A 27567-nucleotide genomic window follows, 5' to 3' on the forward strand; every position below is an offset into this window, starting at 1 on the left:
CTCAATCCTGGGACTCCAGGATCACGCCCCGGGCTGAAGGCAGGCTCTAAACTGCTGAGCCACCTGTGCTGCCCTACAATTTTTTTCTTACCACGAGAGCTTTAAGATCTACTCTCCTAGCAACTTTTAAATATGCAATACAGTGTTGTTAACTATGGTCCCCATATTATGTTACATGGCTAGAACTTATTTCCCTTATAACTGGAAATTGTACCTTGTGACTCCCTTCACCCATTTCTCCTACCTCTCTCCACCCCAGGTAATGACAAATCTGTTTTTTGTTTCTATGAATTTGTTTTTTTAGATTTCATGTGGAAATGAGATCATACAGTATTTGTTTTTCTCTCTCTGGCTTATTTCACTTAATATAATGTTTTCAAGGTTCATCCATGTTGTCACATGAACTTTGCCATCTTACTTTTAAGTATCTAGTTCAATAGAGTTATCATTTACATTGTTATGAAACAGACCTCCAGCACTTTTTCATCTTGCAAATCTGAAACTCTATACCCATTGAGCAACTTCCCTTTTCTTTTTCCCTGGTCCTTAGTTACCACTTTACTTTCTGTTTCTATGAATTTGACTACTTCTGAAAACTTACATAAGTGGAATCACCCAGTATTTGTCTTTTTGTGACTGGCTTATTTCACTTAACATAATATTCTTAAGGTTCATTTGTGTTACAACATGTGAGAGGACTGCTTTCCTTTTTAAGGCTGAATAATATTCCATCATACACAGAGATCATTTTTTTTTTTTTTAGAGAGAGAGCATGCACAAGTGAGTCGGAGGGCAGAGGGAGAGAATCTTTTTTTTTTTTTTTTAAGATTTTATTTATTTATTCATGAGAGACAGAGAGAGAGAGAGAGAGGCAGAGACACAGGCAGAGGGAGAAGCAGGCTCCATGCAGGAAGCCCGATGTGAGACTCAATCCCGGGACTCCAGGATCATGCCCTGGGCCGAAGGGAGGTACCCAACTGCTGAGCCACCCAGGCATCCCAGAAGGAGAGAATCTTAACCAGGCTCCACACGTAGGGCTCGATCTCATAACTCTGAGATCATGACCTGAGCCAAAACCAAGAGATGGGACACTTACCTGAGTGACCCAGGTGCATCAGAGACCGCATTTTTAAATCCATTTATCTACCGGCACACATTTGGGTTGCCTTTGTCTCTTGACTATTATGAAAAAAGGCTGTTATGAACATGGTGGACAAGTATCTCTTCAAGATCTTGGATATTGATCTTGATATTGATCAGTTGCGAGACTGGTAGCTCATATCGTAATTCCATTTTTAATTTTTTGAGGAATCTGCATACTGTTTTCCATAGCAGCCCATCAACAGTGCACAAGGATTTTCTTTTTTCCATATCCTTGCAAACATCTATTTCTTATCTCTTTGATAATAGCCATTCTAAGAAGTATGAGGTAGATTTGATTTGCATTTCTCTGATTAGTGATGTTGAGCATCATTTTATTGTACCAGTTGGCCTTCTGTATGTCTTCTTAGGAAAAATGACTATTTAGATCCTCTGCACATTTTTAAGCTGGATTGTTTGCTTTTTTACTATGGAGTTATAGGAGTTCTTTCTACATTTTGGATATTAACCCTTTATCAGATATATGACTTGCAAATATTTTCTCTTATTTGGTAGGATGCCTTTTCATTTGTTGATTTGCTCTGCTGTGCAGAAGCTTTTTAGTTTGATGTAATCTTACTTATTTTTGCTCTTGTTGCCTGTGCTTTTGGAGTCAGATCCAAAAAATCATCACTAAGACCAGTGTCAAGGAAGAAGATTGTGAACAGGTCAAAGCTCTGGCAACAGGGGGTTGGAGGAATAAACTATATATCTTTACACAATGGGATATTATATAGCTATGTACAAAAAATGAGGAAGATCTCTAGATGCTGATGTGGAGATATTTTCAGGCTGTTTTGTTAAGGGAAAAAAAAACACAACAGTGCAGAATGGAATATGCAGTATGCTACATTTTGTATAAGAAATGGAAAAGGCACCTGGGTGGCTCAGTCAGTTAAGTGTCTGCCTTTGGCTTCGGTGGTGGTCCCAGGGTCCTGGGATGGAGCCTCATGTCAGGTTCCCTGGTCGGTGGAGAGCCTGCTTCTCCTTCTCCCTCTGACCCTCCCGCCCTGCTCTGCTCTCTTTCTCAAATGAATAAATAAAAAATCTTAAAAAAAAAAAAAGAAATGGAAAGAGGGATAAGAATATATATATTCTCTCTAGATACATACATATATTTTGCAACATATTTGAGGTGCAAGGGAGAGTGAACATTGTCGCATGAACATATGTGCAATGAGAAATAATGGAAAGATAAAGATAACACTAATCAAAGTGGTTAGCTATATAGGGTAGGTGGTAGTATTGGGTGCAAGGGCAGGGACAGCAAGATCTCTCTTCAGTTAATCTTTATATACAGTTTTTCTCTGAATTGTGTAAATGGGTGCCTTAAGATGAAAATAAACTACTACATCAAATTAGCCAATCTGAATATAACCTTCTAGAGAGAGGATTTATTTCCAGTGACATACATCCTTAGTGGTAAGGATGATAAAATAATTCTAATCATTCCTCAGAGGGTTTTTTTGTTTCAACATGTTCTCTTTTGAAGAGCCCTGATCAAGTCTGGGGTTTAGTTGATTCACCATCCCCAAACACAGCAGTTGCTGTGCCAATGGGTAGCAGAAATGCCACAGGCCCATTTGTGAAGTGGGCCAGTAGTCAAGTGGTGGCTTGAGTGGCACTGGGGATGAGGAGAGGGCTCTCCAATCCACCTGGGATCCTTTTCCCCAGTTTTTCCTTCTATCAGGATGGACCAGGGTGTGCTACAGACTGTGTAAACCCATTGTGTGGCTAAAGGTTAATTTCTACAACAGTGGTGAGTAAGTGGAGAACACAAATTCCTACCTGTAGGACTACAGTCAATTCAGGTATTGAATGCCTGGTGCATTTTAGGCACTTGTAATAAATTTAAATATATACAAATATGTATATATTACTCATTTATTCATTTAATAAATATCCCCTGAGCACTTTGTAGACTCTGGGGCCACAGAAACATGTAAGACAGGCTTCTGCCCTCAAGGGACTCAGAGTTTCTCAGGAAGACAGACAAATGCATCAGATATTACAGTTCAGAACATGCCAGGCCATGTGTGAGGGGCAAGGGGGAACGAATATAATGACCACTTTGAGGTATAACACTGCCACCAGATTATTATTAATTTCAGCAAGATACACGGTCTACTTTAGGCTGGCTCATAGGTGAGAATATGGTCCACTTTGGTAAATGATGCACTTTGAGGGCATGCATTTACCTATTTGATACATACATACGTGCTATGTAGCCTCTATGAACCAGGCACTGTTTTGGGTGCTGGGGATACAGCAGAATAAAAATGTCTGCCCTTGTGAGCTTACGTTCCAGTCTCAGGGAGTCAGATAAACAAATCACTAAGTAAATGCTATATTGTGTTTCACAGAATCGAAGATGTCATCAATTATACAATTCACTATTTTATGCACCCTAAGAAAGAAAAACAGTTACCAGTTATAGTACGTGACTTGTCACCTACTATAAATTGCATCTTGATTTTAGTTATTTGATAAAATATGAAAATCATGTATCCCCTAAAATCTGTGATATAGACAAATGCTAGGTGGGGGAACGTGCTGCAGGAGATAAAACAATGCAGGGAGAGGAGATGATGGGTTCTGAGAGAGGGGAGGGGCGGGATGTGATTTGAAATAGGGTAGAAGGAAGACTGCACGGAGAAGGTGACATTTGGGCAAGCCCAGGATGAAGCGGGGGAGTGAGCCTTGCCCATCAGTATATGGGAGGAACAGAATCCGGTCAGAGGGCACAGCTGGAAGTATGGTAGTATGCTGATGTATCCAAGGGGCACGAGGAGGCCCAAGATTTCATTTTGGGACGACAAGGGGCAAATCCCCAAGGGCCTTGGGTGGCAGGCGAGGGGCCCAGGAATTAACTTTAGGTGGAGACAGAAGCTACTCTAAGGTTTTAGGTAGAGGGGTCACACGCACAGATTTGCAATTTAATAGCATCACTCTGGCTACTGTGTTGAGAAGAGATGAATGGAGGCAAGGACAGGTGCAGGGAGACCCAGTAGAGACTGCTGCACAATCCAGGTGACAAATGTCAGTGGGGCCAGTGCTGTGGTAACCAGCTGGGGTGCGGGCCTCTTCTGAAGATGGAGCTGCCAGGAGTTCCTTTCTTTTTTAAAATATTTTATTTATTTACTCATAAGAGACACAGAAAGGCAGAGACACAGGCAGAGGGAGAAGCATGCTCCCTGTGGGGAGCTGGATGCAGTACTCGATCCCAGGACCCCAGGATCATGACCTGAGTGGAAGGCAGACGTTCAACCACTGAGCTACCCATGCATCCCTGCCAGAAGTTCCTAAAGGACTGGCTGTTGGGTGGAGAGACAGAGAGAGGTCAAAGATGGCCCTGGGATCTTTGGCCTGGTGCAGTGAAAGGATGGAGCTGCCGTCAACTGAGACACTGGAGGAAAGATCAGGAGTGTGCTTGTGAACAAGTTCATCTGAGAGGCTTCTTGGACAGGCAAGAGAAGATGTGGAACAGATAGCAGAGGTGTAAGGCAGCTGTGAGTGGAGAGGCTCAGGCTGGAGCCATACATCTGGCCTGGTGTTTGAAGCCAGAGGACCAAGGTCTCAATCACCAGGGCAGTGGATGCAAATGCAAAAGGGAGAGGCGCTGGGGCCTTCTGACATATAGCAATCAACAGAACTGAGAAGAATCAGTGAAGGAGACAGAAGAGTGAGTGACAAGCGAAGGACAAGGAGAGCAAGGTGACCAGGAAGCCAAGTCAGGGCAGAGGATGCCGAGGAAGACTCGCTGAGGAACTGAACCAAACACCTGTTAACCCAGTCAAGGGAGATGACGATGGAGAAGTGGCACTGACGACCTCGCTGAGCACATTTCTAGTGGAATGGTGAGGACAAAATCCCATGTGAATTGGTTTACAGAAAGAACATGAACACCCTTTTCACATTTTGCTATAAAGGAAAGAAACAAGGTAGTAGCTAGAGGGAGACATGGGTGAAACACTTTTTTTTTTTTTTTTGCTTTTTGGGTTTCTAAGCATTGGGGGATTCACAGCATGTTGGTATACTGACAGGCCAGATCCAGGGGAGGGGAGAAGACTAAAGAGAGGATGGAGCTCCAACAATTGGTGGTATAATGTCCTTGAGAGGTGGGAGCAGGGAGGGGCCAACAGGAGAGCCAGGAGAAATGGCAGGAACCGCCTGAAGCAAGGGCCTCAGCAGGGGGAGCTTGGGAGTAGGGCAGGAGCTGCGGGAAGTCTGAGGACAGAGGAGAGAGTAAGAATTTGCCCCTGGGGGGCACCTAGGGGGTTTAGTCTGTTAAGCATCAGATGTCTGTTCTGGTCAAGATCCCGGGTCCTGGGATGTAACCATACATCAGACTCCCTGCTCAGGGAGGAGCCTGCTTCTCCCTCTCCCTCTCCCTACCACTCCCCCTGCTTGTGCATGCTCTTTTGTCAAATAAATTAGCAAAATCTTAAAAAAAAAATTCAAGAATTCGCCCCTGGGACAAGGGGAAGGCACATGGGTCTAGGGAGATGCAGTAGCAGGGCTGAGTAGCATTAAGGCTCATGTGAGGTTTATGACCACAGTTTTATTTTTTAAAAGATTTATTTATTTGTGAGAGAGAACAGATGCATGCTTGCGTGTAGAGGGAGGAGCAGAGGGAGAGAATCTCCAGCAGACTCCATGCTGAGTGCGGAGCCTGACACTGGGCTTCTGGGGCTTTCAATCTCATGACCATGAGACCATGACCTGAACCAAAATCAAGAGGATGTTTCACCAACTGAGCCACCCAGGCACCCCTATGGCCACAATTTTAAAATGAAACCATATAGCATGGCTGTGTTTTCCTCCAAGTGCATGGACGGAGAGTTCACTTTGACAGGGCTGGGGTTTTCCCAAGTGGGGGTGGCAAGGTGAAAAGGGGCAGGGGAGCCTCTTTGTTGTAATGGTTACCTATGAGATAGCATTGGGGCCCAGGAAGTGGGCTTTCTCTACAGAACCTGCACTGAGTGGCCCTGAGTCTAACAGCTGGGGAGTGGACAACCAGGGCCCAGCTGGAAAGCCTGTGACCCATTATGCCATGCTAAAGCATTTGGTAGAACTGTTGCCCGAGATATTGGAGAAAGCAGGCCACATATACATACAAGCCCACAATCCAGGTCTGGGGCCAGGGGGACATAGTAACCCCCTGAGAGGTAGGACAGTACGATGGCTGCGTGGAAGGAAGCTGGGATCAGGAAGCAGGCTTCTCCATGTGATGCATGGCCTGGGCAGGTTACTTAGGCTTCTGGAGTCTTGATCCTTTATCTGCAGATGGAGGCAATCCTAAGGCTTCTTCCTCAGGCTACTAGGGAGGCTTAAGTGAGATACTGTATGCAGAGTTCCTAGCGTGGTACTAGACCCAGATGCTGGTCAGGATGGGGACCATCCTGGGTGATTAAGCAGTGCAAAACAGACCAGGGATTTCCCCAAACCCAGCAGTGTAGGGAGACCACATGGGAGCACACAGCCTTTCTCCTCATGTTCTGCTTCCTCGCCTGCTCCTCTAGCCACCAAACCACGGCAACCCAACACTCTACATCCCCACAGGATACGGGAAAGTAGATTTCCCATTGGCCACAGACAGAGACAAGCCACAGTGGGATGAGCGCTTTGGCTGCTGCCATGGCAACCAGCAATGGCCAGACTTCAATTAGGAAGGAGGAATAAAAGACATCCAATTAGGAGAAGAAAATAGGATTCTCTTCTCATTGAGGAATTCCCAGAGCTGAGGAAATGCTTCACCAGAAAAGCCTGGGTTTGGAAAAGCTTTCTGCTCTAACATCCAGTGTCTCTCATGCTCAACAGTCTTCAGCCACTATCCTACCTGGGGGTCTGGAGAGCACCATGCTGGTGAAAACACGACAGGGCTGATGTGGGTGGGCTGTACAAGTAGACCTGCCTCGGTTCTAAATGTTCCTGCCTCTTCCTGACAGTGTGACCCTGAGAAAGTTCTTTTACCTCTCTGTGCCTTGATTTCCTCACTAGCATTAGAGTACCTATTTTATAAGATTATAGTGCGGGTAGACAAACTACATGCAGAGAGTTTAGCTTAGTGCTCACCACATAACGTGCATTCAATCTATGGATCCTATCGCATTATGGCCAATAATAATACCAACCACATAAATGGCAATGATGTTGTTCTGTACCCCAGCTGAGGGGGATGGGGGTGGAGAATGACAGCCAGTGAGCATCTGGTATGTGCAGACACATTACTATTTTCATCCTTGCTATGAGGACCAGCAGCAATCAGCAGCACTTAGGAGCTTCCCCAGTGCAGGATCCCCTGGTGTCTTCCCCACTCCCCTGCCCTCAACCAAACTTGCTGAATCAGAATCCGCATTTTAACCAGAGCCCTGGGTAACCTGTGTGCATGTTCAGTTCCAGAAACACTGCTTTAATCCTCAGTTAATCCCCAGAGAACCATCCGTGAGGTAGCCAGTGTTAGCTGGATTTTATAGAGAAGGAGACTGAGATGGAGTCCGAGGCCAATGCAGTGTCAGGCACAAGGGATGTGGCCTGGCAATCGGTCAACTCAGCAAGGAGCTTCCGGCTTCCTTGCCCCCTTCCCAGTAAGTGCAAGAATGCCGTTCACCTGCACAAGTCCCTGCTTGGAACCCGGATGAGCTTCACTTACATTATAGCCTGCGTTTTCTCCAAGCCTTCTCCCTATACTGCAACGTGCGCCCATCCCCAGAAGGACAGAAGGCAGCCCAGATGGACAGACAGACAGGCATGGCCCTCACCAGGCACTCCTCCAGATGGCTCCGGTCGGTGGTACACACGTCGACTCTTAAGGTCTTCTGGTGAAGGGCTGGATAAGACATGGACACCCAGAACATCTCATTGAACACGAGGGTGTCTGAGGCGTCCAGGGGCCGGGTCCGAAACAGGCAGGTGGTGCTTTCGGAGCAGGGAAGGATAGCTACACGAATGTTCCTAGAGGGTGACAGAGGAGAGCCTATAGGTCAGCCCAAGTGTGGGCTGATGTGCTGGGCTCAGCAGTTGCCACAAATCCCTAAGAAAACAACAGTGGGGGAGTCTGTATGTTCTCCAGTGGCTATGCAGGTATTTGTAAAGGAAGCAGAAAGGGCCCCAAGGATAACGAATTGCTCTTCCTTCTGAATCCCCCAATCCCTAGAACCTCAAAGTGGGTGGAGCCGGAGGCCAACCATGTGCAAACTCCATGAACAGAAGGATCGGCAAGTCTGCTTGTTAACACTCAGGAATCCTTACACACTGACGGTCAGAAGGCAAAATGCTACAGCTCCGGTGGAGGGGAATGTGGCAGTCCTGACAAAATTATAGATGCCCTGACCCGGTGACCCATTCAGCTCCCCTCTAGGTGCTCTCCCACGGATACCCCTGAACAAAGACCAGTGACATATGGAGAAGCTTATTCATTCTGGCACTGTAAGAGCAAAAGGCTGACAACAACTCTACTGTCCAATCTTGTCCTCCTTCTGCTTGACATGCTTTCCTCCTGCCTTTCCCCTTCCCACATGTGGCAGCTCCAGATGCTGGCTGGGTACAGACCACAGAAACAGGAGCTCCTGTTGCTGCCCTGAGTGTGCTGTCTAGTTAAAGAAGGAGCATGTAGGCAGATGAAATGCAATGAAACATAAACCCGGTCTGCAATGGGAAGAGCCAATAAGCCAACAGTGCAGGTGTTTGCTGGATCGTCCACTGTAAGCTAATACCCCTCACACCCTTCCACAGAAGCACAGTGGCAGGCAATGACTCTCGAGAACAGCAGACCTATCTCTTTCTGTGTGGCATACTTGAGCTTAGAGCAGATAAAAGGGGCCGTGACCTTCTTTTTCATGAGGCTTCAAGCTCACAAGGGCAAGGATTTGCTCACTACCCCATTCTTAGTGCCGGCACAGCACAGGTGCTTATGACATACTTGTGAAGGAACTGAAGCTGTTTAGATGCTTCTCTTTATAGTCAGTGAGTTTACCATTATGCCTGTATCTGCGTTCACAGTACTGACACTTTGCATTACGGTCATATATATTAAAGACACACAGGGCCCATTGTTGGAGCAGGGCAGAGCAGGAGAGTACTCCCGGGGACGGCCACAGAGGCTGAGAGGGTAATCTATACCCTGTCAGCAACGTACTCACACTTTCTGGTCCTGTTGCAGCAACAGAGCAGAAAGGTTACTGAGCTGGATGATTAATATTGCAAATTGCTTATTCTTCTCCTCATACCTGAAATGGAAAGGGGCAGATGGAGCACCTATGAGTGACACATTTCTCTGTTTCTTAATGATCACAGATGGGGCTGCTGGCTGCTCTGGGGACTCTGGTGAGCTCGAGAGCATAGGGCCAGGGCTTTGCTGCCATGCAGGGATGGAGATGCAGAGCCGTCAGTCTGAATTTTTAAAGGGAAGCCAGAAGATTTCGTGTGAAATTTCTTGATATTTAAATGTCAGCAATTAATTTCCAGTGAAAATAGTATTGAGGCCCTCCTGCCTCAAGAGAAAGCAACAAGAACAGCCAATCTGGGCTGTAGCCTCCGGAGGGTCGAAACCACAGTGGGATGATGGTAACACGAAAAGCCACAGCTACAGTGGCCAAACAGATCAAGATGCGGGTCTTACGCTCTGGCTCTGCCACTGGCCAGCTCAGTGAGTTCAGGAAAATTAGGAGGTCTTCAAGACCTCATTTTTCTCTTTGTAAAATGTGGAGTTGAAAGGGAGGGAGAGGGTGGCCCCTTTAGTTGGGAGCCCACACTGTTGGCAGGTCCCGGGGCAGCCGTGAAGGTCAAAGCTGGGGAGATGCTGCCGACCACCCCTCTGCGCTCGTGCTCCCCGTCACTTACTTCAAGGCAATCTGAACCCGGGTGGTACCCACTGCTTCTGATTCATCACTGTCAAAAGCAGCGGCTTCGGAAGCACCCAGTCTGGAAGGCAACAAGGGGAGGAGGGTCAGGCTTCCCAGCAGTTACCCAGGGCCAAAGCCACTTTCCAGAAACGGGCTTCTCTCTGGCAGGGTGCAGTTGGGTCCTCAAGGAGGAAGGTTTGGGTCTGCTCAGACTCCCGGCAGACACCTGCCTTCCCACAACTGCTCGGGATTCCTCTCTGAGAGGGGCTGCTCTTTCTTTAGGACTTGCACCCCTAGCCAGATGTCCTTCGTGGCAATCATGGAACCAGCATCCCTGCACACATGCCATGCCCCTAGCCCCAGGGGGAACAACAGTGCTGTCTGCATCTCCAACACACCTCAAACAGGGTTCCCAAGGGGAAGATGGGGTCACCTGGCTATGTCCTCCTATGGACCCTCTCCCACACTCCTGAGGGGGCCCGGGGCTCTGCATTCTCAGACGTCCCAGAGAGAGCCAGGACTCCTATGGACCCACCTCTGCACGGAAGCCTCATACACACCACTGTCCCCAGCCACCGATTCATCTGACACAGCTGCTGAGACACAGGCCACTTTCAGGCTGCACCTCTGGGCTGTATTCATAGCTGGAGGAAGAAGGGGGAAAAGGAGGGATGGCAAGGCAGGGTTCAGAAATCAGGACAGTCTTTGCAACACACACTTTGATCCACCCTTTGTCCTTAGGTGGTCCTGCCAAATACCACCTCTGAATTCGACAGCAAGGTCCTGCCTTGCTTTGGGGGTACGTAGGATTCTGTATTTAACATCCCAGATTTGGAAGCCAAAGTGCCTGGATTCACACCTCAGCTCCATGACTTACTGCTTCATGACAACTGGGACATGGATTTCAGCTCTCTGGCCCTTGGGTTCCTTGTCTGGAGGATGGAGAGAGTAACACCTACCCTGTGGGGCTGTCAGGAGGACCCAACAAGACATTCTAGAAAGTCCTTAGTACAAAGGCTGATGCAGGAAAAGACTATGAAATTTAGTACCACTATCTTACTGCAATGGTCATTCCCATCACTGTGGTGATACCTTTGAGACCGATTCCTACACATCTGGGGCAAAATAACAGCCTCGGGACCCATGGGAGGGTCAAGAGGAAGAAGAGAGGATTTCACTACTAGCACTCCCACTCAGGCCTACTCCATTCCACTCTTTTTTGGTTAAGATTTTTAAAATTTATTTGAGAGAGAGTGAGTAAGGGTCAGCAGGAGAGCACAAGCAAGGAGGAGTGGTGGAGGAAAATGGCAAAGCAGGCCCCCCTGCCCCCGAGCAGGGAGCTTGATGAGGGGCTCCATCCCAGGACCCCAGGATCTGACCTGAGCCGAAGGCAGACACCTAACTGATTGAGCCACCCAGGCGCCCCTCTATTCCACTCCTAACTCAACTCCTCAGCAACCCTGTCCTTCATGGAGGCCCTTAAAATATCCAACCCAGGGCTCCAAATAGGCACTTGTCACATGCTGCATATTCCTTCCCTCCTTAAGTCACAAGCGTCGATGGTGTGCCAGGCCCACTGCCAGGCTCAGAGCTATCAAGATGGATAGGACAGTTCCTGAGCTGCGTGCAGCGGGTAAGACCAGATTCAGGCTCTTGGAGCTCACAGCCAGCACTTTGAGCGCCTGCTGTGTGCCTGGAGAGGAGACTGGAGGGCAGGCCAGTGTTGGAGGGACACAGCGAGCCAGGAGAAGCCAAGCAGCTATCTGGGTGCGGCCTTCCCAGCCTGTGTCCCACGCCTGCTGTGGCCAGTGGAGACCTCCCACCTTCAGACCCACGCATCTCCACCCTCCACTAAACCACTTAAGGAGATTAATTTGTCTGCTGACTGAACAGCGGCATTAATCGCATAACCTGCTTAGTGTCGGCGCTCAGGCTGGCATCGTTCACTGCAGGGATGGCTTTTGGAGATGGCACGAAGGAAACGCCATCCTGAGACATGTGCGGTCCTTGGCCCATAAGCCCTAAGGGTACTCGGGGAGGAGGGGGTGGCTCCCAGCACCTTGTTGGGTCCCCGATTTGGCTTATTGCCACCTTTGACAGAGTGTCAGGAGCTCTTCTGGAGCTTCGTTAGAGGTTCCACCTGCATCCGCTCCTCTCCAGGGGACAATTTTCTGAAGTTTGCCACCTGCTATAGTACGAAGCCTGTTTTTATTTTTGTTTGAGAGCACTCAGCAAGACTCCCTTCCTGATGAGGGAGCCCCAGGGATCTCTCGGCTCCTCTTCTAAGGAAATGGCTGGCACTCACCCAGCAGAGCCTTTAATTAACCAGGAAATCTCGTCTTCCCCCCACATTGCTCCCACTGGCCCTTGGACACGAATGGATAATTCTGGTCATAGCAGCAGCCCTCCTGCCTATTTCTGGAGCCTTAAGGCTGAGATGGGTTCAGCTTTTCCCTCCTGGCCTCATGAGGAGCCAGGAGCATGAGCCCTGTGCATACACAGCTGGCACATGTCTTAGTGTGGGATTTGGACAGGTGGTCCTGGTGCCAATCCTGAGTCTACCACTTCCTAGCTGTGACACTGACCCTATTGGGCCTCACTTCTTTTGTCTGTAAATGAGGATAGAAGTAGCACCCATTTCATAGAGCTGTTATGAGGCTTAAATGAGTCAATACATAACAGTAACTGTATCTCGTATACCTACATTCAAAAAAATCATAGCCAGGAAAGCCTGGTAGCCCCAGGTGAGCTTCCTGGGCACTCTGTCCCATTTTGGCCTTCATACCAGATAGGCATGTTGGGCCTGGGAGCCCCAGAGTATCTCCAGAACAGACACACAGAGCTGCCTCACGTCCTGAGAGGAGTATGATGATGAAGAGGTTGGGTGCTGGGTCAGAAAAACCCAGGTTCCAATCTCTTCTTTCTCCACTTGCTGGCTGGGAAACCTAGAGTTAGCAATACCATCTTGCTGAATCTGTTTCCTCATCTGTGAAATGGGCGTAATAGAAGTGATCTACTTCACTTTATAAAGCACACTGCCCACCACATAATATACCCCAATGAACATTAACTATTATTATCTAATACGTGGTTGCTGCTAAAAATGAAGAATTTCTCTCCTGATAAATCTTAGCTGTCACCACCAGCATCTTCTGTTTTGAAGATTTCAAACTGCATCTCAATCCACACCAAGATGTTCCTTCTGACCCCATGCAGAATGGGAGCCAGACCATATCATTCCCTTGCTCCAAATGGCCATATGGGTCCCTGCTGCTATTAGGATAAAATCCAAACTCCTTACCATGGCCTGTTAGGCCTTAAATGACTTGGACTCTGCCTGGTTCACTGGTTTGGTGGGGACCTCTAAACTCTGGCCTCACAGATTTCGCTCTTGCTTTTCCTAAGGCTAGTTCCTTCTCACTATTCAAGGACCTCAAATATCATCTTCTTTCACAACTCGCTCTGAACTGGCAGCGCCACCCCAACCTGAATGGCCCCATCATATCCCATCTTAATTTCCTTCTAGGGCTTTTATTGGTCTGACTGTACAGTTACTGTCTGTGCCTTCATTTGCATGTGAGCTTCATGGGAACAGGTACCCTGAGCTTGCCCGTCCTCAACACTGTATCCTTGTGACTAATCCCTGTGCCTGGCATATGGTCTATCTGTTGAATGAACAAATGAAGGAATCCATGTGTATCCATTAGCACAATACCTGGCATTTAGTTTTAACAGATACTTAGTATCTGTTGAGTGAAGGAATCCACCATAGATAACACCTAAGCCCAAGACCTAGAACACAGTAGGCACATTAAAAATGCCTACTGAATGACTAAATGAATTGGTATACACGTAGAGGCCAGGCACACAGAAAGCAGTCAGTGGATGACCATAATCACCATTGGGGTCTGTGCTCAGGCCTGAGTGCAGCTCTAACCCTCCTCAATCCTCGTGGTCCCCCTTTCCCCATGTGATGCTCTCTACCTTGGCCCAACTGTTTGCCTTCTGTTCCTGGTTCGTCCAGTTGGTATTTTTCTTGGGTGCTGCTGCCAAGGCTCAGTTCACAAAGAGTGGCACTCAGCTCCGGGTCTTCATACTCCAGAGGGCTCAGGAAAGCGTCTCCAGCCAGGAGGGGGTCGGCAATGAGAGGGGAGCAGGGTGGGGATGGAGAGGAGAGGGAGGAGCGGGGCGACAGGGAGGTCATGGACTTCGGGGTGCCAGATAGGGAGCGCAGGGCCTGTAGGCGGCCGCCCCCCTCCACCTTCTGGGTCTTGGCCACCTCATCCTCATGGATGGTGGTGATGCAGCCCGAGGGCCGGAAGCCCGTGGCCCCCTCCAAGAGCAGAAACTCCACCTTGCTCTGCAGTTCCGAGTCCAGCTGCTCGAAGGGGTCGTAGTAGAGGTCAGTGAAGCTGGCTGAGGTGGAGGAGTCCAGGCTGGAGGCAGCCAGGGAGCCTCGGCTGGACGTAAGGGACCCAGGGCTGCTGCCTGAGGACAGAGACTGCATGCTGCTTGAGAGGCTGGGGGGCAGGGAGAGAACATTGGGTGAGAACACTCAGAGCGCAGTGGGCCACCCAGAACCACCTTCCACGACGGCCGCTTAGAACACTTCATTTTGTTGGGCCCTCTTGACAGTCTCCAGGGGGGACCATGCACCCCATTTCACTAAAAACGATACCCTGAGAAGGCCACATAATCAGAGAGTGGCAGAGCTGGGATTCAAACCCAAGTCCTCTGCCTTGAAACTCCACTTTTTCCTCTGTTTGCCAAACCTCCACTGGGCCGAGTCCAGTTTCACACTACTTTTCCCTGTGTGAATCCAGCCTTATTTCTTGACATTTTCCTTCAAATACACTCATTCTTTACTCTTCAATAATTCATCTTTTTTTTTTTTAAGAGATCTTATCCATTCATCAGAGAGAGAGAGAGAGAGAGATGCAGGTTCCTCTCTGAGCAGGAAGCTTGAGGCAGGGTTGGTCTCAGGATCCCGGAATCATGATCTGAGCAGAAAGCAGACGCCTAACCGACTGAGCCACCCATGTGCCCCTAATACATTCATCTTAAAAGGAAACTTTATATTCTAAGTGCGACTTTATATCCTATTGCTTATTGCAAATAGAAGGCAAACATTGCAAATCTCTGACCGGACAAAATGTTATTAAATCCTAGTTCTGTGCTGCAGCCCACCAAGGCCCAGGCTGTGGCCTGCTGTCTCTGTGTCGGGAAAGCAAATGGGCAGGTATTCGAGACTTCAGTGAGACACATCGGCCTCTGATGGGGAACTTTTCCTCAGGGCTATCAGGACTGAATGCCACAGTCCAGAGAAGTGAAGAACCCTGCCCCTGGCCAAGCCCGGCCCGGTCCAAGGCCACCAGCCTCCCCAGCTGCCTGCTGGGCTTCTAAATGTCCACATTCAAGCTGTGGAGGATGAAGGAAGGGCAGAGTCTGGGCTACCTGGGGATGCTGGCATTTGGCCATCCCCAAGGCCACACTCATGGCCCACCACTCACCTTTTCAGCTGAGAATGTAGAGCTGCTACTTGTCGGGTGGCTTCCTCCAGTTCTCTCACCAGCTGGTTCCTCTTACTGTTTAATTTTAACCTGAAGGGACAAAGAGCATGAATGGGGAAACCCAAGGAGATCAGCCTCTGTCTACTTGAATGGGGAATTGCAGGCAGGTACTTGTGGACAAGTATACACACACCCACAGTCACACATGCAGAAATTTTCCAGAAGTGTTTTACTGCAGTATTTGGGGAGATATGGCCTCCAAATAGGATCCTATAGTAACTGCTGTATTCATCACCTACTATATATCAGGTGCCATGCTAAGAAACGCATAACACTGTTTTAATTCATTTGCACAGTAACCATGCACAGCAAAAATGGTTTTACCACTTTATATACAAGGAAATTGAAGCTTTTAGAGTTAAATAATTTACTTAAAGCTAAGGAATTAGTGTCAGAATTAGAATTCTACTCAATCATCCCTCCCTCCCTCTCCATCCTTCCTTCCCATCCATGGCCGCTACCCATCCACCAATATTTGCTGAGTGCCTACCTCATACCAGAACCTATTGTTGGCCCCTGGGGATAAAGATGTGAACAAAACAGAACTAGTTTCTGCTCTTACAGAGCTTACATTCTGCTGGGGAGAGTGGGAGAGGACAAATATGAAGAAAGTAGTCAAATATCTAATATCTAACACAGCGTGTGTCAAAGTTTATGGGGAAAAAGTAGAGAATGGTAGGAAAGAATGTAGGAAAGACCCAATTTAGACTGGCAGGTGGGTCTCCTTGAGCAAGTGACTTTGTGGCTGACCCTGTTGGTGCTCCCCTAGATCTACTGTCTCTTCAGCTGAGTCCACTGCTGGACCCCTTCACAGCTTCCCTTGCAGCTGGGCATCTGGGACAGGGTTCTGGCCAGTAGGATGTGAGCGAAGAAGGCATATCAGGCTGAAGTGGATCTTCCCCACTGCTCCCTGGAAGGCTCTAAAAGTGGAGGTGCCACAGATGGGAAGAGCCTGGGTCCCCAAATGACCAAACACAGCCAGGCAAACTTGACTGCACACCATGTAGGCAAGAAATAAACCTACTGTGTTAAGCCATGGAGATTTGGGAGGTTGTTTCTTGCAGTAGGTGGCCTCCCCTGACTAGCAGAGACATTTAAGCTGATATGAAGGATGGATAGGAGTTGGCCAGGAAAAGTACAGGTGAAAGAACATTCCAAGAGGGAATCGCAGCAGGGACCTCTTTCATTTTAAGGTCACCATGGCTGCTGTTAGGAGAATGGGCAGAAGGTTGTGGACAGGAGGCAGGGACAAGAGTTGGGGTGGTTACAATATTTATTGAGATGGTGTGGGCCATCTGGAGGAGACCAAGAAAGGTCATAGGCGGGATCCCTGGGTGGCGCAGCGGTTTAGCGCCTGCCTTTGGCCCAGGGCGCGATCCTGGAGACCCGGGATCGAATCCCACGTCGGGCTCCCGGTGCATGGAGCCTGCTTCTCCCTCTACCTGTGTCTCTGCCTCTCTCTCTCTCTCTGACTATCATAAATAAATAAAAATGTTAAAAAAAAAAAAAAAAAGAAAGGTCATAGGCTGGATGAAGGTCAAGGCTGAAGGATTTAGGAGAAAGACTGGGAGGTACCTGCTACTAGCAACCAAACAGATCTGAGATGGCTTCTATAGAGATGGAAAGGTGAGGGGCAGAACAGCCCAGGAGAAGAGAAGAGTTCTCTTATGGATGTGTGGGCATAAATGTTGAGCAGGTGGCGGTTGTAAAGGTGGGGGATCCCTATCACACAGATCACCACATGAAAGAGAGGACCATATGCTATGAGTTAGACTGTGTCCCTCTACCCCAAAATTCATATGCTGAAGTTTTGGTAACCCAGTGCCTCAAAATGTGACTGTATTTGGAGAAAAGGCCTTTAAAGAATCAAGGTAAAATGAAGTCATGCAGATAAGCTCTAAGCCAACATTCTTATAAGAAGAGATTAAGACACAGACATGCACACAGAGCAGACCAAGTGAAGTCATAGCAGACGTTCATGTGTGGATGGCCATCTTCAAGCTAAGGAGAGAAAATTCCAAAGAAACAATCCTGCCAACACCTTGGTCTTGGACATCAGCTTCCAGAACTGTGAGATAATACACTTCTGCTATGGAAGTCACCCATTTTGTGGTATTTTCGCTTGGCAGCCCTAACACAAGAATGCACTACTCTAGGGTAAAATATAGTAGGGGAGGAAAGGGAAGGCCCAGGACTAAGCTCTGAGTATATACAGCACTCCCAGGTTGAATAAACTGGCAATAGTAGGCAAAGGAGCCTGAGAGAATGGGACCAGAGAAGAAAGCAGGTGAGTGTGGTGGAATGTTCTGGAACATGGGCACAAAGATCTGCATGGAGGCATGTCTGATAGCTGATACTAAAGCCCATTTCAGTAATGACTCTGGAAGCAAAATCCTTATATTTAGAAGAAACTGCTGGATATAGGCCCAACCCTTAGCCCCAGCCTCTCCTGAAATCCCATATGGAGGGCAGCCTGGGTGGCTCCCTCTAACCACTGGAGTGCCCACCTTAAGGTCCCAGGATCTGACAGGGAAGGGGTTCCATCAAGCAAGGCTATGCCCTTACAAACTCATGACGTGGGTTGCCCTCAGGAAGCCACTACATTTTTGGTTCTCTGTGTGTGGTCTGCAGACCTCCTACATCAGAAAGGGAGGAGCACTTCCTAAATGCTCATTCTTGGGTCCATCTTTGATAAAGTGAATCAGAGAGTCTGGGGCAGGGCCCATGCATCTGCGCCTCTATTAGGGTACACAGGTGATTTTTAGGCACACTAAGGTTTCCAAGCCGCTGCATTGTCTGCTTTTCTAGCACCTTGCACGGTGTTTACCACATGGCTGTGGCTCAGTATTTGCTGCATGGATGATTTTTTCCCAGTTGAGATAGGCAAAATTCATTCTCTCTGCTGAAAGATCTGGATGTTATATCTCCCACAGACAGATGTGTTCCACTGTGGGGCTCATATCCCCTTATGCTATCTTGCTAGAGAGGGACTAGCTGACCTGTCCCCAGAGTATAAGCAATCCAGCCTAGGGCCTGGGAGAAAGAGTTCATTCTCATGAAAAAACATAACCATGCCAAACCTCTACCTGTAACACACCCAGACCTCTAACACAGGTTCTGCAATGAAGACCAGAACTTGCTCTAGACAACTGAGCAAGGTGGTGAGGGACTCAGTGTGGTTCTTGGCCAGTTCAATCCCTGGCACTGTTCTTTCAGAGTCTCGCCTGGGGCTGGCGGGGCAGGCAGCGGGCCGGCAGATGGAGCACGTAGTGCACAAAATCCTTGACTCTCAAAGGAATGGATGGAACTGTAGAATCTCCTCACTCCCCAGAAGAGCAAAGCCCTAGAAGGCTGTGAGGTTGCAGAGTCACGAGGTAGCTGGGGCTCACCATTTCTACCTTCACTTTCCTGCTCTTTGGGAGGAAAGTCACAGAGATGTGTTCAGGGAATCTACAAAAAATGCAGGTCCCACTGGAGCCCTGGAGCCCTACCACAGTGCCAAGGGGACTGGGATTTGGGTGGCTTCAACTTCCCAAGCGTGGGAGTGTAGCCACCTGCAGCAATACACAGGTGCTGAGGCATCCTCAGAGAGGTGCTGGGCTTGGCAGGCCATATGGCATTTGTGTGTGATGCCTGGCACATGCTGGGAAGCCATGAACACATCAAGCATGGAAGAACAGAGAAGATCCAGAAGGTGGAGCTGGAATCCCCACAAGTGTAGCTCAGTACCTGGGGTGCTGGCTCAGACTGAAAGAGCTTGGGCTGAATTGCAGGCCTGGAGAACTAGTCCCTGGGGAGAGGCCAGGGAGTCTAGCTCTAATCAGTCCTCCATGTGACTGTGCAGCAACTCTCACAAGTAGTGATGGTGGGCCCATGGAAAGGGGGGTTGGACATGGGGTGCTAGGATGTCCAACTGTGAGTGATCTGTGATTGAGGTCTGGTGGGCCTGTGGTGCCCTTCCTGGACGTGTCTATACCCATCCTTCTCAAGGGCCCCAGGGGTGGAGAGGCTGATGTGTGAGACTGAGGAACATATTCCCAGTCCGAGAGAGAGACAGGAGAGAGGAACAGAAGAAATAAAGGGAGAGAAAGTGACTCAGAGAGAGAACAATAGAGTCTGGGGAATGAACACAGACACAGGACCAGAAGCAAACAGCCATAGACATGGACAAAAAGGCAAAAAGGATCACTGGGATGGCTTTCTCCTCTCTCTTCAGCAGGATGCTTGCAGCCCTCAGCACTGTCCCTGCCCGTCCTGTGACTCTCTACTCCTCCTGCCCCCAGGCTCCCTGGCTTCCCCTGTCATGTACCTCTGGGACCTCTGGGTCACCTGGCTGTGACAACTCGCCATTCTGGGGAGGGGCAGCATTCAGACCTTGGAAATACAGGATTGAAGGTGATAACAAAAGCCCTTCTGAGTGGGCAGCAGCCTGAAGCAAGCATGGGCTCCGGAGCCGGCAACCTGGGTTCTAATCCCAGCTCTACCATGTGGTGGTATTGGCTGAGCCTCAGTTTCCAGACCTATAAAATAGGGATTGGCCTCCAGGTTGCTGGAAGGTTTCAACAAGATGATGTAGGTTATAGGGTCTGGCACATAGGGGCAGCATTTGCATGTAGAACACAGGTCTCTAAGAGAACCTCCAATCCTATTTTCAAGAAATCAATAGTATTAGAGCAGGGAAGAGCATCAGTTCACAATCTGGTGCAACTGCCTATCTTCAGACCATATAGGTATTCAATGTAATTATTTTTTTCCCTACTAGGCAACTAAAGTCCATATTGGTCAATGACTTGCTCAAGGTCAGCAGTGGGAAGGGTTTCTGTTTTGATCAAACAAGGAGTGAGGCTGCCACGAGTCTCTTCTCTTCAGTTGCGGTCTATGAGCATGATGAACGGCTAAAGGCTTCCTCATGGCTACTATAGGGTCTGGGAACAAGTGCAAGACCCAGGGGACTGTTAAAGGAGGCCAGAAGACTCATGTAGAAGTCTGTGAAGGGTCTGCTTAGGGCAGCTAACCATTTATTCTTTCAACTGACACTGAAGGTGCAAGGGTATATAGACAGGCCTTCTCCCCACAGTGTGTAGCCCCAGGGAGAGTCGGATAGCGAGGTGGGGCTGAACCATTTCTAGCAGGTACTTCCAGGGCGGCAAGACACCAATTACTGAAGCTCTGTCCTCCCCCTCCTCCCACCTGTGTGGTGGTGGGTCAGTCTATCAACCACCCCTCCAGGGGATGGTGGAAGGGAAGAAAGCAACAGGTCTCTTAGCCATTCTGAGAAGGGGGTTAAGGATAAATGGTCTCTGACGTGCTTGCTTACAAGAGGCCAGGCAGACACTGCTCAGCTTGACCCATCTAACGTCCCAACATGTGCAAGTGGGGCTTATTCAGGTGCCAGGGCATGATTGCGAGTTGAGTGCTGTAGAGCTCAGAAGGTTCCCTGAAGGTGTCTTAGGACTCATCACGAGGTGACACAGAGAGCAAACACCTAGGCACCGAGGACGCCTGGCCTACTTCCACTGGGGTGCAGGCAAGTTCACCTGCTTTATAAACTGGGCTTCTGCCTCTGATTTCACTGGAAAGAGGAATTCCCTTGCTCATCCCTGCCCCAAGCCACACACACACACACATACACACACACACACACACACACACACACACACACACACCACTACCTTCACTTCTAAGTTCCTTAAGGGCAGGGACCTTACTCAAAGTCTGCTGCCAAAAAAAAAAAAAAAAAAAAAACGAAAATAACTAGGATAGATTTTAAGAGGCACTGGAGCAGGGATTGTGACTTATTAATTTCTGAATCCTCCAAATTGCCTTGTACAGAGAATATGTGCAACAAAATGTTTCTCAAATGAGTAAATGATGGGCTGATGGATAGAATGAATGAATGAGATCAAAGGATTACAGGGCCTACTCTGAACACAGGGCTGTGCTCTGTGCAATGGTGGGTGTGGAGCTTCGTGGGACACTGAAGGAAATAGTCTGTTATCTAGAGAACATAAGCCAATGGCTTTTGGGTTACACCACGCACATGAATGGAGGTGATTAAGCCTTCACAATATTTTTTGAAGTTATTGCATTAGTTGCCGGTGGTTAAAAATTAAAAATACAAGCAACTCTTTTCTTGAAATATGAGGACGCCTGGCAGCCCAAGGCCTGAATTCCCATCTGCTGGAGGTGGGAGTCGGCACCACGTGAGGCAGACAAGCGGGGGCGGGGGGGGGGGGGGGGGGGGGGGTATGCGCATACCAGTCTGACCGAGTTTCCCACCATGTGGGCATCCAGCATTTGTGCCGCCTGCTTGGCCCCTATAAGCATCTCACTTTGCGATGCCTTGGCCTAAGGTGAAATCAGTTCAGTGGGTCATGACCATCATGAAAAGAAATGCAATATGCGAGAGAGCATATTGGAGGGCTATCACACGTTCAAAGGGTATGCACTGCTTTGTGAAACTTCTCTATCATGTGAGTCACTGTCGCAAAGTTGGCAAATGACTGCTCTACATGACAGAGGGTTATGCAGCTTACCTTAGGCAGAAGATAATTTCTGAAAACCTGCACCTGAGCAGACGTTTTGGTACTGTGATTCCCTGTGTAAACTCCTGGGGCACTGGTATTCTGGATGGTCAATCATTTCCCCCAATCTGCTACTCTGGGGAGTTGCGAGATCTTTACACTGAGTGTTCTTAGAGGGGAGTCCTTGTGCCCCTTCCCTTGCCTGGGCTGGAGGACAGACTGGCAGTGAGGGTGGGGTCCCACGCCCCATCCTGGCTCCAGCCCAGCCCCACCTCTCCGTCAGTGCCTTGCTCTGGGTGTCCCGAGCTGCCTGCAGGTCCTTCTCCAACCGCTTCCGGGCCATCTCCAGCTGCTCCACCTCCCCCTGGGTCCACTTTCGGGGGCTGATGAAGCGCATCTCTTTCAGCAGCTCTTCCTTCTCATTGATGAGGATCAGCCGGTCCCTTTCCGAGTCCAGCACTCCAGGCCAGGCTTCACTGTCCAGTTTGGCCAGCTGGATCTTCAGGTTGGCGATCCTGTGGGCAGAGAGGCGAGCATGACGGGTGTGCCCAGTGGCACTGCGGGAGCAGGGTAACAGGCTGTATTTCCAAGGTTACGTACTCTGAGCCATCTCTGGCAGCGACTGTCCTCCTTTGGACCAGCATGTCGTCTCAAGGAACATATTTTTATCTAACAAACACATGTGGTGCCTATCGTGTGCCAACAGTGAATAGGCTCTGCAGGGGTGGGGAAGAGATATAAACAGGGCAATGTCCTTGCCCTGAGGGACACTAAGCCTGATAGAACAGAGAGCTGGATTCATCACCAGGCAAGAGCCTTCTACAGCCAGCTATGTGACCTTGGGCAAGTCGCTTCATCTCCCTAAAGGGAGTAACAAACGTTCCTTTGTCATAGGGTTGTGGTGGAAGGCTTTAGACATATTCCATGAACTCTCAAAGCATGGTATTTGGTACACAGTAAGCACTCAAATGAATGTTTCTGCTGCTACTGTTTTATTCCCTGGTTTGGTCACTTCCTAGGTACCTAATGTTTGGTGAACTCCCTGAGTCTTATTCTGAAAATGAGTAAGAATGTATTCAGAGTAGCTGGCACATAACAGGTGCTCAACCAGTGGCAGTCAGAGGCCCACCACAATGACAGCAAATAATGCAATTGCTGACTGTGTATTCCCAGTCCAGAGAGTGGTGGCAGCACTGTGTCACCAACTGTGGATATGGAGTCAGAGGCCTTGACCCAGAGAGTATTGGCTCTGGCCTTCTCAACAGGAGGCACCATTCCTTTTTTTTTTTTAATAATTTAAATTCAGTTTGCCAACATATAGTATAACACCCCATGCTCATCTTATGGTGAGAAGGCACCATTTTTAAATCGTTTTGGTATCATGAGCTTCTAGCACAGTGCCTGGTACACTGAAGGCATTATTAAAAGGAAGGAGTTGGGAGCTCTATCCCTTAACTTCGTTGAGACACAGTATCCCCTCCTGTAAGGTTGGGTCAATGATGCAATCTGCAAGGTGGGTTATGAGAACCAAACGAAAACTTACCATTAAGAGCCCTTTATACATTGTCAAGTGCCACATAGATATTAAGTATAATTATCTTTGGATGAAAGTAAGATTCACAACATAACTAAGATGAGTGCTACAAATATCTCAAAGGAATCATGATTTAGGATTTAGCCTTCCCAAAGACTCGCAGCTATCATATCCTTGCCCCACCGGATCCCTAAAGCATGGATAAGATCTGGCGGTAAAGCTGCTGGACAGATGTCTGCAGAAGGTATGGTTCACCTAAGACTGCAAGTCATAAATATGGCCAATACTTGTTGAGAGCCCAGGCCCCTGACTCCCAGTTTGATCTTATCTGCAGACATGTGGCCCGACCCTTTATTTATAAAAACATTGTTGGAGACAAAATATCCACAGTGTATCTTGAAAATTCCATGCAGACAAACACATCTAGGTTTGCTCATTTCCCAGCCAGATGCATCAGAGGGATTCTTGGAGTTGGTTAATTTATATTTCACATTCACAAAGAGAGTAATCTGGGGCAACTCTGTAGCTTCCACCATTGAGGATGGAGTGATATGTATAGGTCTGGCAGGGGCTCCACTTTGAAGGAGTACATTGAAGGGGTGATCGATGCTTAATGCTTAGATGTACTTTCTAGAGGCGCCTTCCCAGGGCTCCTTAACCTTTGGGCCAGCCATCTTTTGGCAAATCTGATGAAAAGCACTAGACTGGCTCTGCAGAAATGCACACATGACAAAATTTAGCATGCAGACTTTTCACTACAGCCACCTGCCTCGTTTCTTCAAGCCGTGCAGCCTCTGCTTTCTACTCAGCAGGCTGCTCTACCCTTGACACTTCAATGACCTCTGGGTGAAAAGGGAGGCCTGAAGCTGGGTAACTGCAGATGAGCCAAGACCCTGCAATGGGAAGTTTAATGGCTCAACCCCAGAGGGAAGATTTCAATCTTTGAGTCTCTCCAGAACTGATCCTCTAAGATAGGCATTATTGCAGGATGGAATAGATCCAGGGTTCAGAGTGGTCCCCTTCCGAGGGGACAAGTGGCTGTCCAAATGCAGAAGTCCTGCTGTTTCACTGGGCCTCTAGGGGGAGCTGAAATAATGCACAGTGTTTTTTCTATCTGACCAGTATCCAATTTCTCCTTCTGTTAACAATGCTCCAAATTTTCTCTGGGAAATCGCTCCTCCCATACTTAAGTCACTTGGTTCCCACCAAGCTGATCTCAATCCCCCTCCCAGAGTTAGGCACATGACCCATGCCTGGACCTTCAGAAAATTCTAATTCCTCCAACTCTGCAACAATGATTGGTTCACCAGGAAAAGCCAGGGAGCATCAAACTCAAAACCCGTTAAATCTATTGGGAAAGGTAGATCCTCCTTCTGCTGGGGTGGCTAACCTGATAGTATATAACTCTAGAATTTCTGGGGGTCACCTTTACGTTTTGGTAGGAAAGTCTGTCAACACAAAGGCAAGCAGGGTAGAGAAAAGGGGAGAAACTGAGTCTATATAACATGATTTGAATCTCTGGATCCAGCTGTGCCTGAACCTGCTTTATCCTCAGAATTTGGAATTCAATAAGCCAACAGATTTCCTTTTCTACTTCTCCTAGTTCCTGTAGGATTTCTGTTACTGCTGCAAAGGTTCTGCTAATCACACAGAGTTGGCAGAGAGGCAGAGCTGGGCACTGCCACACCTTTATGTGGCCTGGCTTAGAATGTCCGTGGGCCAGGCAGCATGTGGCCTAAAGAGGAATGGATGCAATATGCCTGGCTTCATTCGCCATCACACTCTGTGGGTTCTTTCCCAGGAAGGCTGGCTTCATGTACAAGAAGATCATGGACTTAGAGCCAGACTGTTCAGAGTTCAAAATCTGACTCCAACATCTTGAAAAGTCATAAAACATCTTAGATCTTACCTTTCTCTTCTCTAACATGGAGATAATACAAACTATGCTATAAGGTTGTTTTTAAAATGCAATGAGATGATACACATACAAATGCTTTTATACAATACCCGGTGCATAACAGATGCTCTAAAAATAACAGCTTTGATTATTGTTTAATTTGTTCAGTTGGCAGAACCCAGCTGAAGCCATGGAACAACAGAACTGTCACTGGGGTCTGCACAGTTTGTAAGCACAGGTTGCTCCTTGTTGGGCAGGAGACACTGAAGTGTTTAGTATCCAACTGCTTTTTGGCTTATCACTAAAACCTCGGTTGTGCTTCTTCAAACCAGGCTACTTATAGGACTACTGAAAAATCCTGATTATAGAAACTGAGCCCAGTAAGTGGAAAAATAACTAGGCTCGAGGATTCACAGATTTGGGTTCAAAGCACAGTACTACTTTTTACCTAGTGAAGCATCCCTGACTCAGTCATTTCCTTTCTGAGCTTCAGAGGGGGGTTAAAATATAAATATCCTAATACTTATCTTCATAATCTTAGAGGATTAAAGAGAAGGAGGCGTGTGAAAAGCCAGGCATGGAGCAGACACTGTGCAATGGTAGTTATCATCATCGAAGCCATCCCGCCCCCAGCCCCTAATTACCTTCTCTTAGCCTCTTCATATCGAAGGCGCAATCTGACCTTCTCTGCCAACTGATTGTTGCTGCTCGTGCCAAACTGGGGGAAAGAACAAAGTCGGGAATTATAGGGCCATTGTGGCCGGTGCAGAGTTGGATTTCAAGAGCTCATGAGAGACTTGACAGCTTGCGTGGGAAGTAGCTAAGAATAGCCCCCAATTACCGACTTGGCTGTGTGATAGCAGGGAAGCTAGTCAGGCAAAGACGCTTTCCTGCCTGCAGGCTGTGGGAAGACCCCCAAACTCAGACATCTATCACTTCTAGAAGAGAAGATGAGAGCCTAGAATATCATCTTGCAGCCCTGAAAGGCTTGGAGCCCATTCAAGCCCCAGAAGTATGGAGGACAGCTGGTCAGAAGGAAACGGGGGGGGGGGGGGCAGCCAATATACAAGAAAGACATCGTCAGGAAGCTGCAGAGGGGCTCAGCTGAAAACTCAGGGAGGACTGAAACACGGAATGATTGAGGAGAAGGCCCTAGAACTGGCAGGGAGTCCTACAGGTGGCTTGTAGCTGGAAGCATGGGTGGTTTGGAGAAGAAGGGGAACAGCCCATAGGACACCATTTGTCAAGAGTGGCAAGAAGCTACAAGGCTCACCCAAGCAGACATGGATATAGCTTCTCTTTGTAAGTGGGGACACACCTATTGGAACCAGAATGGAATAGCACTGGGCCACGGAGGCTAGGAGGCAGGTCTGCTTAATGTCACCTGCTCTAAGAAAACAAAAGTGCTCCAAACATGCCAGATAGCTGTGGGTCAGTCTTGCTCTAAAACTTTCACAGAGTACATCTGGATGGCAGTCTCAGTGTTCACTACTGTGACCAGACTGAGCTTTTGAAGAGTTGCTGTCTGAAAGCTGCGTGGAATGTTTTGGGAGGAACAGAAGGAAAATATCACCTGCTTTACAGCTAGTGAAAGAAAAACAGAATGGTGTTACAAATCCACAAGAAGGGAACCCAAGAGAGATGCTGGTCCTTTAGACAGGCTCTGTGTGCAGCATCTAGAGATGCAAGCACATGGCCAGGTCACACTCAGGACCATGGAGTCAGTGCTGGCTTTTCCTCCATACCATCACACCATGTCATCCTGGGGCCGAGAGGTCTGCAAGAGAATGGAGCTCCAGAAGGCTGAGTTAGCAGCCGGGCCAACAGAGAGACACTGGTCAACTCCCCAGGTGAGAGACGAGGAGGTGGCTGCCTGCTACAGCAGCCTCCTGGACGCACTGACTACTCACACTTCCCGAGATGTCTGTCTGGGAGCTGACGTCCAGGTACTGTTTTGGCAGTGGGTAACCTGAACTCTCCAGAGAGCTGCTGCTGGACCACAAGTCAGAGTGGGACCCTCTGTCTGTGCGGAAGCCATCCTTCAGCATGGCGAGGCTCT

The 27567-nt window shown here is 48.4% G+C and overlaps 1 protein-coding gene across 7 annotated transcripts in view; it reads right to left on the reverse strand.

Annotated features, from left to right (window-relative positions):
- The window catches only part of WWC1 (WW and C2 domain containing 1), a 152411-nt gene that overhangs the window by 24886 nt on the left and 99958 nt on the right, over positions 1-27567 (reverse strand). For all 7 annotated transcript variants that reach the window (XM_049109162.1, XM_035715045.2, XM_035715042.2 and 4 more), the window contains exons 7-15: positions 27419-27565; positions 26153-26226; positions 22350-22592; positions 15494-15583; positions 13968-14503; positions 10519-10627; positions 9982-10062; positions 9282-9368; positions 7902-8094 (exon numbers count right to left, since the gene is read on the reverse strand). In XM_049109162.1, the coding sequence (XP_048965119.1) occupies positions 7902-8094; positions 9282-9368; positions 9982-10062; positions 10519-10627; positions 13968-14503; positions 15494-15583; positions 22350-22592; positions 26153-26226; positions 27419-27565 (1560 nt within the window). The remainder of the gene's footprint in view (positions 1-7901; positions 8095-9281; positions 9369-9981; positions 10063-10518; positions 10628-13967; positions 14504-15493; positions 15584-22349; positions 22593-26152; positions 26227-27418; positions 27566-27567) is intronic.

Source organism: Canis lupus, chromosome 4 (genome assembly GCF_003254725.2).
Source record: "Canis lupus dingo isolate Sandy chromosome 4, ASM325472v2, whole genome shotgun sequence".
Classification (NCBI taxonomy): Eukaryota; Metazoa; Chordata; class Mammalia; order Carnivora; family Canidae; genus Canis; species Canis lupus.